This window comes from Hypoxylon trugodes, assembly GCF_022578975.1.
Source record: "Hypoxylon trugodes strain CBS 135444 unplaced genomic scaffold F4822scaffold_6, whole genome shotgun sequence".
Lineage (NCBI taxonomy): Eukaryota > Fungi > Ascomycota > Sordariomycetes > Xylariales > Hypoxylaceae > Hypoxylon > Hypoxylon trugodes.
Window position 1 is genome coordinate 2,824,568 of NW_026250021.1, and position 14,380 is coordinate 2,838,947.

General features: G+C 47.2%; 5 protein-coding genes across 5 annotated transcripts; 2 read left to right on the forward strand and 3 right to left on the reverse strand.

Annotated features, from left to right (window-relative positions):
* Positions 1–515: 515 nt before the first annotated feature.
* On the reverse strand, positions 516–3,032 carry F4822DRAFT_408360 (uncharacterized protein). Its single transcript, XM_051458561.1, has one exon. The coding sequence runs from the start codon at positions 2,342–2,344 to the stop codon at positions 806–808; it is 1,539 nt and encodes a 512-aa protein (XP_051313784.1). The 5' UTR covers positions 2,345–3,032; the 3' UTR covers positions 516–805.
* Positions 3,033–3,838: 806 nt separating this feature from the next.
* On the forward strand, positions 3,839–7,381 carry F4822DRAFT_299901 (P-loop containing nucleoside triphosphate hydrolase protein). The gene is made up of 2 exons (XM_051455157.1): positions 3,839–5,091; positions 5,151–7,381. The coding sequence occupies exons 1-2, from the start codon at positions 3,951–3,953 to the stop codon at positions 7,070–7,072; spliced, it is 3,063 nt and encodes a 1,020-aa protein (XP_051313785.1). The 5' UTR covers positions 3,839–3,950; the 3' UTR covers positions 7,073–7,381.
* Positions 7,233–8,867, reverse strand: F4822DRAFT_299908 (carbohydrate esterase family 9 protein). The gene is made up of 2 exons (XM_051455158.1): positions 7,694–8,867; positions 7,233–7,636 (listed from the first exon to the last, which is right to left on the reverse strand). The coding sequence occupies exons 1-2, from the start codon at positions 8,758–8,760 to the stop codon at positions 7,393–7,395; spliced, it is 1,311 nt and encodes a 436-aa protein (XP_051313786.1). The 5' UTR covers positions 8,761–8,867; the 3' UTR covers positions 7,233–7,392.
* F4822DRAFT_299914 (uncharacterized protein) lies at positions 8,868–9,508 on the reverse strand. Its single transcript, XM_051455159.1, has 2 exons — positions 9,301–9,508; positions 8,868–9,246 (listed from the first exon to the last, which is right to left on the reverse strand). The coding sequence occupies exons 1-2, from the start codon at positions 9,333–9,335 to the stop codon at positions 8,976–8,978; spliced, it is 306 nt and encodes a 101-aa protein (XP_051313787.1). The 5' UTR covers positions 9,336–9,508; the 3' UTR covers positions 8,868–8,975.
* A 710-nt stretch (positions 9,509–10,218) lies between these two features.
* On the forward strand, positions 10,219–13,645 carry F4822DRAFT_299966 (glycoside hydrolase family 3 protein). The gene is made up of 6 exons (XM_051455160.1): positions 10,219–10,363; positions 10,473–10,591; positions 10,677–11,942; positions 11,992–13,217; positions 13,271–13,357; positions 13,431–13,645. Exons 1-6 carry the CDS (start codon positions 10,314–10,316, stop codon positions 13,446–13,448), a joined length of 2,766 nt encoding a protein of 921 aa, XP_051313788.1. The 5' UTR covers positions 10,219–10,313; the 3' UTR covers positions 13,449–13,645.
* Positions 13,646–14,380: the final 735 nt, after the last annotated feature.

The following is a 14,380-nucleotide window of genomic DNA, read 5'->3' on the forward strand; positions in this document are numbered from 1 at the left end:
GCTTCATAGCACTATATAGATATTGACTACATTGATTAATAGTCCGAGGGTTTGGTACAACTACAAATCAAGTTCTTCCCCACCCCCTTTTTTACACTATTACCTACCTAGGCAGTTAGTCTCTTTACTCTGCTTTATCCAGCAACAGCCGCCCCAAATTTCACGAGGAATCAGTCGTCATAGTCAAAGGACGCTTTGGATCCGTTATCCAGATTTACCAGGTTTGGGCACCTATCCGAGGTTCCTCCCTTGGCCAATCGCAGCCGAAGTCGGTCTTATAAGTGAGTTCATCCAGTTCACTTAGTTCTTAGTTTGGTCTACAATGGTTAGGGATGGTAAGAACAGTAAATCCTTCGCTCATGTGCCAAAGTCAAATACGATAGCTTGACTCGCCGCGTGTACATGTCAACTTGAATAGTATTAGGTAATAATAAAGTGTGATACGAAGATAGTATATGGTAGTAAGGGGCATAAGTCATGTCACAACCTAGATGACGTAGGTACTTAGTCATATCGATACCAAATAGTTAAGGGGTTGATCATTAGTTGAAATATGGAACTGAAGACATTCCAATGTAAATTAACTCCTCCAAGAAGTTTTTAAAAGTGGTATAAATAGAATTATAAACAAGCCAAAGAAGCGTTAAGACCTGAAGCCAAAGAATATTTCTCTTTACGTCAATTCGTCATCGGATTTTGAAAACACATGAAACCCGTGTAAGACGCCAGCATAACAGATTCGTACTGTTCATGAGCCAGCCCATTGAGAATTCTTTCCTCGTTACACCCATAAGAAACAACACGTTTACCATACTTCATCATTACCCTTAACCATTTCCATCGTTGGTGTTTTGGGTTGTAATTGCTTCATCCTCTTTCGGTCCGCCTTAGTTACCAACGAAGGCGTGATAGGAACCACAGGTGAGAATGGCTGGTACGGTGAGTAAGGCACTGGAGCACCTGTCCAGGGTGTCCGAAGTCCGGAAGGCGACAAAGGCATTGTTCTTTCAAAAGTAGTTTGCTTAGTTGTCTGTGCCGATGGCGAGCTAAGAGCGGGCTCATAAGCTCGTAACGGAAGAGCACCACCAGTTCGAACTGCCGATGGCGCGTTTGGCCGTGAGAATGATTGTTCCCTGGGTGAAGTTGGGAATGTAGCACCTGGCTTCGGGGACGACGGTAAAGAAGGGAAGCGGTTCACACCCGGCTTTGGCGATGATGGTAGGCCGACAAGGGGAGCAGTGGACCTTTCTGAAACGGCCGAGACGGGGTCGGGTTCCGTGTACTGCGAACTGCCGCGCATATTACCCAACCGTTCATCAATGCTCTGTGTGCTTTCTGGTGAAATGTCAGGCGGAGTGATCGGAGCTACAGATCCGTTTGATCCATGCTGCCTGCTAGGTCTTGAATATGGTGCCTGGTCTGTCGGAATCGGAGGCGGGGGTTTGTAGTGACGAGGGGTCATTGCGCTCATTTCCTCCTCGTCATGGCGTGGGAACCCAGCTGACATGGGTGTCATAATCGGAGACGAAATACTAATGCCCTTGACATTCTTCTTTCGAGGGGATTTGAAAGCGGACAATATAGAAGACGCTCGGGATTGAGGTTTCTCTGCGAGATCGAGATTTGCAGGCTTGTTTTTGTTCCTCTTCAATATGCTTTGTTTTTGAGGTTGTTGCGATATTGGTACGGGTGGTTGATCTAAAGTGACACCTGCCTCCTTCGCAGCCTCTTGCTCTAGTACGAGCTTGTACATCTCTTCCAATTGTTGTTGCGCCATCTCGCGATCAGCTGCAACGACTCTCGGGTCTACCAAGGGATTGACACCAAGAGTACTAGTGGAATGAAGGGACGGAACAATGTAAGGGCTTGTCGGACTTGTTGGCCCGGTCGCACTTAAAGGTGTTGGAGGTGTCGGATACGAGAAGTTTTTGATAGGTGATTTAGGTGGATCAAGGCCGTATTGAGGATTCTGGTTTGGAGCACCTGCGAGTACGGGAGGCGGGAAAGCGAATTGATATGGAAACGGGCCTTCTAGGTCTTCGTCTCCTGCTGTGAGATGTTCGCGGCGTTTCTTTGCTAAGATGAGGAGAACGGCAGCAACTACAACGAGCGAAAGGGCGTAAGATCCCACTATACCACCAACTTGGGCGGGGAGGAAGGCTGTATTGCGGAGGGCTCCAGCGGAGAGCGGTGGACCGTCTTCAGGGGATGATGCCGGGTCAAAGTAGTTGCTTTGGAGATCTTGTATTACAGAAGCAGAACAGAAAGGAGTGAAAGTTGAAGAAAGCAAAATTAGCACAAACTGAAGCGAGGAGAAGGGCTTGCTATAAAGCGCCAATTGCATTGTGTGTGACCCAGATCTTCATCAAAAATACTATATCCCGACTCCTTTAGTTAGAGCCTCCTGAAGCGGATCAAGTCGAAACACATTCTGATGGAAATCCTACAAGGTCAGACGCAGAGTCGGGAGGACAAAGGGTATATAGCGGCTGGTGATGTTCGGCAGTGTGTCGAGGTGGGCCGGAATCCGCGATGCCACCATGAGGATACAGGCGCTTTGGGTGTGAACTGGCCTCTGACTCGTCGGCCCCCCGCTAGTTACTTGGCCCCATGCATGATGGCCCCAAGCGAAAGCGCCCAGTGAGGGTGGTAGATTGCCATTTTCATATTTGCAAAAGGCAGTGGTCTATCCCGTTCTTCCCGTTCTGGTTGGATGGGGGATATCACAGAGACAGGGACTTAAGCGCCGATGAGTTGGGCTGTTGAGCTGATTGGCCGTAAGATTCGCAAATTCCCACAACATCACTAACCCCGCTGCACCTATCCCCCTGCGCCTCTGCAGGTCACCCTGCTTTTATGGCCACCGATTGGTTGAAGACGACTCTACCGACATAGGCGTGGATGTTATGAGGGTTGATCCCGACTATGACAATCGCATCACACACACAAGTTGGCACTAACGAATAAGATAATAAGATAGTGGAATTTCGTCCTGACCTAGTCTTAAAAGATGTTAATAAAAAGGTGTTGGCCATCCCCTTTTTGATCTTATCACAACCTTCAACATATCAGATCTTACGGATTTTATTCCCTTTCGGATGTGACTTCATGGAGATATGTGAAGTGACCAGCGGAGACGGCACTAACATGACGTTTTTAGTAAGAGACGTAAGATTGATATTCGAAGGTGTGCTACACACACGCGATGCATAAGTGTTTCTTAAGATCGACCGGTATTATTGGGTGATAACGGAAACAAAGCGTGCCTCCTGGGCCTCACCCTTGACGGATCAGCGATGTAAGGGAGAAATCAATTGATCGTGGGGCTTTTTCGCATTGAACAAGTAGTTCATGCAACTTGAAGCCGGTTCCTCTAAATTTTCCAAATTTGGAACATTTTCAGACGAACTATATTTATCAATATTCGAAACGACAGCAATTTTCATGATGGATTTGATAGGAGGTATGTAAATAGAAAAATGCACACGTTGTATATAGCATAAAATAAACTTATCTACCCGTTTTTTTTTGTTTTTTGTTTTTTTTTTTTAGTAGGTAAACTCAGTGCTTTAAGTCTATTCGATTGAATTCATGCAAGCAAAACTCAAAAATCTGATGAAGGTGTGCTCGGTTAGGTACATGTACCTTATGTGCTTGGGTACTGCAGACCCACCAGATGCATTCATCCGACATGGCGCTCTGCAGGTGTCAAGGGTCGGACCTTAAACTCCCCGGTCTAAATACTTAGTACCTGGCACTGTCGCGTCTTCCTCTTCATTCAATGTTCACACGCGTCTCATCACAGATACACAGACCTAAACGTTACTATTACCTACCTAGGTAAGGTTGGTAGTTATAGTGGTCTAGGCATGGGGAAAACTTATTACAATTCCCTCATGATTGTACATTATTCTACGTTACCGACTGGATGAGTGAGAGACCCTTCCGCCATGTCAGGTTCCAATGGCGATGACTTATTTAAATCGCTTAATTCAGCACAGTCTCGTGCCGTTAGCTCCCGCGCGTCAACCGTTGCTATCCTAGCAGGACCAGGAAGCGGTAAGACTCATACTCTCACATCTCGAGTTGTTTGGCTTATCGACCATGTCGGAATCCGACCTTGCGATGTCATTGTCGCAACCTTCACCGTCAAAGCATCCAATGAGATGAAATTGCGTATTGGTCAGGCACTCGGTGATGGACGCGAAAAGAAAATTATATTGGGTACATTCCACAGCATTGCTCGCAAATACCTAGCTATATATGGAAAGCGCATTGGGCTGGATCCCAAGTTTGGCATCGCAGACGACTCCGATTCGAGGGCGGTGATAAAGCGTATTTGCAAGAGACTAGACAGTCCTATCGAGCCGGCTGTGGCTCGTTCTTGGATCAGCAAGCGTAAAGCGAAAGGTACTTCCGATGAGCAGAACATCAAGGCCAAAAACGGCAAAAGCATCGAGTCCAAGTCACTGGAACAATGTTTCGAGGAATACCAAGCTTACCTCGAGCGATCGAATCTGCTAGACTATGATGATCTTCTTATTCGCTGCGTCGAACTCCTTCGTCAATGGCCTGACTGTGTTAAGAACATCCAGACGGTATTGATCGACGAGTATCAAGATACAAACGGGGTTCAGTACGATCTGATGAAGCTTTTCGCACAAAAAAACCGCCAGATAACAATCGTTGGAGACCCGGATCAGAGTATATATGGTTGGCGATCGGCAGAAATAAGAAATCTCCATCGCCTACTACGTGACTTTCCCGGTACGGACGAGATATCTCTCGAGGAAAACTATAGATCATCAAGTTCTATTCTGGACGTCTCTTTGCAAGTCATTCAACAGGATCAAGAAAGATACAAGAAGATTCTTTTACCGGTGCACGCCAAAGGTACTCGACCAGTTCTTCGCATGTTGAAGAATTCCATGACTGAGGCGGATTGGATTGTTTCTGAGATCAAGCGAATCAAAATGATGGCTGGGGATATGATCAAGTCTGATGATATCGCGATATTGCTTCGTTCTGCTTCTCTATCGAGGCATATTGAATCCGCATTGGGCAGAGAGGGTATAGCATATAGGATGGTTGGTATGTAGTATATCCAGCGGCCATGTTTCTCCTGTTATTTTACTAATGTCAATTCTTAGGTGGTTTTAAATTCTATGAACGAGTTGAAATCAAGACCATATTGGATTACTTACGAGTGATCCACCAACCCGATAACAATGATGCTCTCGCGCGTATCATGAACGTTCCAAAGCGAGGCATTGGCGACGTAACGGCTAGATCTCTCTTAGAAGAAGCTGAGCGCAGCTCTATGAGCCTTTGGGAACTACTCGGCAAGCACTGTCGTGGAGAACGGAAAGCGAAGACGACTATTAGACAACCAGCCGAACAGAAGATCAGTGGGGGACTGATCAAATTGATCACGAATCTACAAAACCAACTACGACCAAAAGAAGGGACACCCGTTAACTTGGTTGACATTATCAACCAATTACTCAAAGACTTACAATTTGAAAAACATCTTGAGGAGACGCACGGTCCTGAGTATGAGTTACGATGGGCGAATGTCCAGGAATTCGTGAATCTCGCCGCTGAGTTCATGGATCAGGATAAACCGGAAGAAGATATGCTTCCAATACTTGAAGATACCCAGCAATCAATAGACGACGATGTGCTGGCACGATTCCTAGCGAATGTTTCGCTGGCATCTGATAAACAGGCCAATGATAAGGACAAGGAACAAAAGCCTCAAGTCACAGTCTCCACGATACACGCAGCGAAGGGACTAGAATGGCCTGTGGTGTTTGTTCCAGCCGTTTATAAGGGATCGATACCGCATATACGATCCGACGATCAAAATGAGGAACGACGCCTCCTGTACGTAGCGATGACTCGAGCTCAAGCTTTGCTTTATCTAAGCTGCCCCCGCTATACCATCAGTGGTAGTAAAGAAGCTACCCAGATTTCGCCTTTCGTTGAGAACCTCTCATCATCTACGTTTCTCAAGAAAGGGCCGTCTCTAGATCGGTTGGTCATGTCGGAAATAGCCCGAATATTACGGAGAGACTTGCCAGCGGAGAGTGTTATATATAAGAACATTCCGATGATGACGGCCATTGAGGATAATATTTTCCCGATCGACCCGAACCAAGCGCAAGAAATAACTCCACTTCCCGTACCTACAGGCAATCACGGGTTTAATCAGCGTCCTGGTCAACATAAGCGACAAAAAATAAGTCATACTGAGGTTGCAGACGAATCAGTTGAGGGCTGGGTGGCCCCTTACGCTACAACAATGCAGAAGTCCGATTCTTTTACAGTGCCGCAACCACCGCCGCAATTGGGATTCACAACAGCGGGTGCTCATTTTGCGAGTGTGACTGCAGCTGATGCAGCAAAGCCTACCGCAAAGTCCGCTCAGGGGGCAGCCACGAAAAAGCCCCCAATGTCTCGGGCCCCTTCGCAGAGGAGTCTAATTGGCTATGGATATGGTATCACAAACCACGACAAATCAAAACAGGTCGATGACATAGCGCCGATCGCATCTTCCAAGTCGAATCAGATCATGAACCGCGCCCCTCGCCCCTACCAGGTACCACGAGGTCATCATAAGCAGCAAATAGGATCTCAGCACTTCCCTCCATCAATCCAGGGGCTTTCAAGAGCACAGCAGAAACCTGCTATCGAGCCTAATCTAGCAGCCCACAAGTTCGGTTCCGCGAAATTTTCGAGTCGGCCGACAACTAATCAAAGTACAACAGCCCCTGCAGCGGCTGAAAACCCACCCTCGAAGCCGAAGCAATACGCTTGTTTTTCAAGCTCGCCGACCAAGCCCCAGCCAGCTGAAGAACAGGGTAACGCGGAAAAGGAAAACGTGGTGCCGGAGGAAGAAGTAACGCGTCCAGCTAAGAGCTTTCACGCGACAACGGTAAACCGCGGTCCTCAAACTGGCTGGAGGGGAGGCGGTGGTATCCAGAGGCCGACGCCGCTGGGACGGAGTGGGATTACTCCTATGGATCGCCTGAAAAAGCCATTTAAATTGACCGTTAAGCGGCCACCATGACGTATACATGTACCTAGGTACATTCACACAACATTATATAGACATATAAACACTGCAAAAGCGAATATAGAGATATAACTCTATCAACGGAGGCTGCTCTACAAAGAGAGCATTATGATTCAATGTCTAGCAGAAAGTCTTATACCAATATCAAGCCCTCGTAGTTCTATCAAGCAAATAAACCCAATCTTGAGGACATTTTGCCTATGCTAATATGATTACACCTAACTCCGATCGATGATGACCTTTAAGTACAATTTTGTCTGAGTCTATAATCATGAACCATTTCTTAATCTATTCCACCATGTCGTTCTTGAGACTTAGCGGGTGAACACTTTTGTTCCGAATTTCCAGACCTCATCCACGACGAGGTCAACACCATCTGGTCTAGGGCTCTCAGACAGGACCACAAGGTCGGCATCGGCACCGTCATCAAGACAGCCCTTGATGCCCTGTAGCCCTAACATAGCAGCTGGCGTTGACGTAACGGCCTTCAGTGCAGCCGGAATGCCAGCACCGGACCAGCTGAGGAAGTTGGATACGCATTCAATGAGCGTGATCGAGCTGGTATCTCAGTTAGCAATGTGTCCATGAGTGCGAAATTTTAAAGTTATTTCTTACCTTCCAGCAATTCGGTCCGTGCCCTCTAAGATCAATTTGTTGCCCTTCTTTAAGATATGACTTGCAGTCTCACCGTTCGTCCACAGGTAGGCACCATCCGGCAGCCCCACCAAGTGCATAGAATCCGTAACGAGGATGAAACCGTCGGGATGAGCGTTGAAGGCAATTTTGATCGTTGTGGGATGCAAATGCTCTCCATCGGCGATGATTCCGAAGTATGGGCGAGGTAAACTCTCCGCTAGACCCAAGACACCGAAGATGCCGGGGTTTCGGTGGTGCAAAGGTCGCATAGCATTGAAAAGGTGAGTAATCATCGTTGCACCTGCACCAACAGCGGCAGACGCCTCTTCGTATGTAGCCTCGGAGTGTCCGATTGAATAAATAATGCCCCGGCTTGTGAGCTCGGGAATGAGCTTGGTCATTTGCCCTCGTTCCGGTGCAGCGGTAATCATCTTGATTGGTGTAGGGCGGAATTCGTCCTCAGCATCGAGGTTTTCGGCACCATAGCATTCCTCCAAGTCAGCGAATGTCTCGGCTTGCCGCAACACATCCACATTGTGAACACCATTCTTAGTTGGGCTTAAGAATGGCCCCTCACAATGTGCACCTAGGGATTCTGCTCCATCTTCCGCAATCTGTATGTATCCGGAGGGTGCGAGATGTGGTAGTGCTCGCTTGTAGAGCTCGCTCCGTTGGCTTGTAATAGTGGGGACGTACGACGTAACGCCGGTCTTCACCAGTTGCTTGTTTAACTCCTTCACCTTCTTAGCGTATACAGCGGGTTCGAGAAGAGTCGAGAAATTGAAACCGAAAGCACCGTTTAATTGACATTCGATGAGACCCGGGGAGAGGATACGACCGCCAAGATTAATAACCTCGTCAGGAAGGATGAAATCATCATAGAAAGCAGCCTGGCTTCTAATGACTTTTCCGGTAACAGAATTGACCCAAAGGTCTTCCTCAACTAACTTATCACCCTTCAAGAGACGGCAATTGGTAAACTTGGTGATACCATTTCGACCGTCCCTTGGTGTTGACTTAGGCGACGAGGGTAGAGAGTGAGGCATGATGGGAGACGGGTTGAAAAGTTGAAAGAATTGTAAAAAATGGGATTGTATGTTACTTAGATAGCTTGGTATGTTCTTTGTTATGTTTCGTCAAGTAGTAGGACAATTGCCCCTTTAGCGAGTATTAGGGCCTCCATGAACGGGACAAAGCTGGAAACGGGAAATGGCTCATGGACGTATTTATTTGATTTCATGATATCACAACGCAGGGCGGCTTACGCCGAGCCGTGGCCGATACTGGGCCCCGGATACTCGGCGTGCCAGATAGGGGAACTACTGGGGACAACTAGGAAGGCCAGAACGGGTGTCACTAACACTGACAGGGCCGATGACAATGTGAATCTCTGATGCTCTGATACTGCTTGGGGGGGCAGCAGTGGGGCCAGTCGGACGTCAGTCTTGCGATGGTGACAGTCAAACCCAGTTTTGTGAATGGACTGATGCCAATATGCATTACCTATAGGTACCAATAGGAGGAACATGTGACTGAAGAGAGTGGTCAGCAAGCTCTAGGCGATTCTAGGCCGAGAGGTTGGTTACTAAGAGTGTGGCAACCCCGTTGATGAGACCCTCATCGGTGTCGGATACGCAGATACGCTGGTATCATTTGTGGGATTGCGGCGTCTATCGTCGGGCCTATGGTTGGAATTTGGGGTTCTTTGTTATGATGTGCAATTAGATCAGCCTTGCCGTGTGACAATCCATTACAAAAGACAAGGAAAAAATTGGATCGTGAAGGATGGTGGAACAACTAAGGGAGGATTTCTTGTAAGTGGTAGTCTAGACATAGTAACGTAACGTTGCGAAGTGCGAAGTTGTTAGTGAGAAGCTTTTTTGGAGGGCTCTGGAAGTTTGGAGGGGTAGAAGAAAGAAAAGAGAGAGACTCCGATAAAATCATATTCGTCAGTGAAGAGCTAAGAGGTTAAACGGGGAGGTACACGCTACAACTATAATCAAAAAAGGTATAGTGTAGTTTTTCCCTTAAAGACGATCCTCCCCGGATATCTTTTTCGGAAGGAGGTACCTGTTTCAAATTAGAGCCCACCGAGTTAGAATTCAGCGGACAATTTAGACAATTTACGTCTTAATTCCACTATCGATAGCCGAAGCGGCAGCGGCTTACCTAAATGCATGCATCTCTGGGGGAGCCATTGCTACCCTACTAGCCTACCGTTTACCAGCCTGCTGTAACTTACGACCCCTAGGGCCCTAGCCACCTACCTAAGCTATTCCACTTAGCACTCCCGAATCGTTTACTCCAAGCTGATGGAATCTGTAATTTACCGCCATCAACTCTTTTTTCCCTTATTCCCATCCAGGCACACGAACACCGCAACACAATCGGGCTTTTTCTCCGAGACATACATACTCTATTTCACACCATTGGTAGTTACTTCATGGAATCCTAGCCTTACTTAGTTGCTCACGCTCTTTTTTGTTATTGCTGGATGGAGATTGATATCCCACGCTTATCTCTCTTCTCCGTACTCTCACTTTTTGACCAGGAACCCTTTAGCTAGAATAACGCCGAGTTGCAACGCTACACATCCAAAATGACCAAGTCAGACGGCGAGCTTGACCCACTATGGCAAAATCTCGATTGGTACGGTGTGCCATGTTTATATGATCCCCCTCTCATTAAGGGTCTTAAGAGCTTCATGGCCAAGCTAGATCGCTAAAGCATGTCTTTGTTACTAATTCTAGACCAATAGGGCGATTGGCCAGATGTTGATTATGGGATGGGATGGAACAGAAGTAACGCCTCAGATCAGAAACCTCATCGTGAACCATCATTTGGGCTCAATCATATTAACAGCTAAGAACCTAAAATGTACACGTGCCTTTGATCGCCATATCTCATATTTATCGTGTCACATGTCGCCGAAATATACTGACAATATATATATGATATGTAGCTGCTGAGCAGACCGCCTCTTTAGTCCAAGAACTTCAAACCATAGCTCACCAAGCAGGGCACCCTCAACCATTATTAATAGCCGTTGATCAGGAAAATGGAGGGGTTAACAGTCTGTTCGATGAAGACTATATCTGCCAATACCCAAGTGCTATGGGTGTTGCTGCTACGGGAAGCACAGAAATAGCATACAGCGTAGCAAAGGCTACAGCCACCGAAATATCAGCTGTTGGGGTCAACCTCATTCTTGGCCCGGTATTAGATGTATTAACTAATGCTCGACATCAACCTCTCGGCGTTCGAGCTACTGGAGATGATCCTCAAGAAGCATCGTTATATTGCATCGCCGCGATCAACGGATTCAAGGATGCCGGCGTGGCTACTTGCGGTAAGCATTTTCCTTCTTATGGGAATATTGATTTCCTCGGCTCTAGCTTAGACATGCCTATTATCACGCAAACGCTAGAAGAACTAAGTCTCAGTGCTCTTGTGCCTTTTCGAAATGCGATAAGCGCCGGGCGCCTCGACGCCATGTTTGTCGGAGGTTGCGGAATCCAAAGTGCCGGAATGAATGTCATGCACGCTTGTCTTTCAGATCAGGTTGTGGACGACCTCCTACGAAACGAACTTGGGTTCAAAGGCGTTGCCATCTCGGAATGCCTCGAAATGCAATCCTTAATACAAGAGTATGGCGTTAAAGGAGGAACAGTTATGGCCGTCGAAGCAGGCAATGATCTAGTACTTCTATGTCGGGCGCATGACGTGCAGTTGGAGGCCATCGCTGGGCTAAAGCTAGGTGTCGAGAATGGTATCATTTCGAAGCAACGCATCTACACCTCTCTAAACCGAGTGTTGAAGATGAAGAACGCGTGTACGTCTTGGCAGAAAGCCTTGAATCCACCTGGCTTACAGTTACTCACTAAATTACATCCCACACACCTTGCGCTCTCCCGGAAAGCCTACGATCAATCGATTACGGTGGTTCGAGATAAGGACAATCTGCTTCCTCTTTCCCAGAGCTTACTTCAAGAAGAAGAATTGTTGCTTTTGACACCGCTGGTCAAACCATTACCAGCTTCAGCTGCTACTAAGGGCATGCTAGAAAAAGGCAACAAGGCTCCGTCCTTGCACGAGAAATGGATTCACCAGGAACGCGGGGCCATCATGAGTGGAGAAGGCGTCTTCCGAGAATTGGGTCGATCAATAGCTCGAATACGTAACGGTAAACTTCTTCATACATCATATACAGCCAATGGGCTCAGGCCAGGTAAGAAGAATCCTAATTTCGTTTTGATAATAATACTAATAATATCTAGTGCATGAGAATTTAATCAACAGGGCGTCTGCAATTATTATAGTAACTGCCGATGCTAATCGGAATATGTACCAAACCGGATTTACGAAACATGTAGCGATGATGTGCCACATGCTGCGTGGAACGGGCCAAAGGAAATCTCTTATTGTGGTCGCAGTCAGCTCCCCATACGATTTTGCGATGGACAAATCCATTGGAACATATGTCTGCACATTTGATTTCACCGAGACGGCTATGGCTTCTCTAGTCCGTGCTTTATACGGCGAGATAACACCCCAGGGATCGATGCCGGGTACTATGAGGAAGAGCAAAAAGGTATCTAAAACGCGGCAACAGTGGCTTGTCGAAAACTATGATCGCGACAGAGATTCATCCGCCCTTGCGGAGCTATTGAGAACGATGGCCCGCTCTAGCACACCAAGTTTTCCGTACCTTACAACAGGGCCCCACTCATTTGAGCTGTTCAATCCCCATGTTGAAGAAGCGCATTTCGTCGTTCGGAATAGCAGTACGAAAACGTTATATGGCTTCGTGGCCACGTACTTCACGAAAGGTGTCGGCGCTATTGGCGCGATCTTTGTCGACCCAGCGAAACGAAACGTATCGATTGGAAGGTCGCTACATCGTCGTGCGATTCGAGCGCTACTGCAGAAGCAAGGGATTAAAACCGTTCAGTTAGGTGTTACATTCCCGGGGGTCTTTCCGGGGGTGCCCTTTGATGAAAGTGGGAGCATTAAGAGCTGGTTTAGCAATGTTGGATGGGACACACAGTTTCCGAAGCGACTAACGAATATGGCCATCGACGATCTCGGGGCCTGGACGGCACCCGAGGGTCTTCTTCAGAGCATACAGCGAGCGAGTATTAGTTTTGACCTGATACACGGACTTGACAACGCGGAATCGGTATTGAATCACGTAGCAACACACGCAGGACCCGAAGTTGTGGAACTTTATCGTTTCGCACTACAAGAAACAAATACAAGCGGAGTGGTGCGAGCCAAGAATTCGGTAGATAATCTACTAGGAACGGTGATTATCTGCACAGCCGCGAGCCGCCTATCAATATACATGCCTCCGCTTCATTCCGTTGGTGGCGAAGACATCGGCGGAATCATTGCCCCGATCGTGCCCTCAACATCCCAATCAAGATTGATCCTGCAGGGACTGGCGTTTATGGGCGTGAGGCAAAATAAGGCGCACAAATCGGCAAAGAGCGTGCTTAGTTGGGTAGGTAACGCAGAATCGATATCAGATATGAGAATTACAGCTAATTCGTCTAGGTTCTTGATGAAGCGCATGAGCCTCTCGCGGCTATGGGATTTGAGGTGCAGCAAACGTTTGACGAAATTACAAATTCACCAGAGAACGTAAGTATCTGTCTATCTATCTAACCCGCTTGAGTCTAGATGCATATATGCTGATCATCCTAATTGGATATAGTGGTCTGATTTGGTTTAAATATTTTTCTACTTTTGGTAGACGATGCACGAGGCTATTGAATGAACCTGTATAATTGAACGAATCCCTAGAGTATGATGAATGATCCTTCACCGAGCCTCCCTTTTCCGTACCTATCTTTCCCCTGGAAGTGAGATGGGAGTACATACGTGGGGGGCTAGCTAGTAGAGCGCGATGCATACTTCTCTACTACTCTGCTCCAACAAAGGAAATGCTTCTATCCTGTGATTTTATATTCGGGGTGAGCGAACCGGCGTTTTTTGGAATATGGAGCCTATTTTTATCCAATCAAGAATTGAGCCTCTTGTAATTATTGAATCCTAAAACATTAATACTGCCGACTTAGTTTTGAGCCCCCGTCTTCCCGTCCTAGGGTTGCGTATGTTCTTCTTATTTAAAAATAGAATCGCGGTAATACTACAGCACCGCCCTCCGAATATCGTCCCGTTAGGATGCGATCTTCGCGACTTAATTCCGTGCTGTGGGACCTGGGAACATTAGAAAATAAAAAAAGAGAAATCGGCCGGACTGATAACGGGCTTGGGCTTGGTCTCGGCCTTCGTTGCATTACAACGCGATTGAGGTTGATACGTTGACATATGTAGGTCATGTCAGTCGGTAAAATCGATACGTCAGTCCCTAGGTAAGATATGTAAGGACGGACGTACATGCAAGAATAGCACCGAGGGACTGGTATGGAGAAGCAAGTAATTTAATGACAGATGACAGATAAAAAGTCGTTCGGCAATGTGATGATAGCAACCCCAGAGAAGGTAAGACGGCCGCAGGCTAAGGGCCTTGTAGTGTGCCTGTAGGGTGCCTGTTCGTCACCCCACCTACGAATGCTTTTTAACTCGTTCCAGAAGGTGAGAAATTGGTTTCTGCAGATTCGATGTCCGTGACAACTCCACCCTCCAAGACTGAGGAGAGAG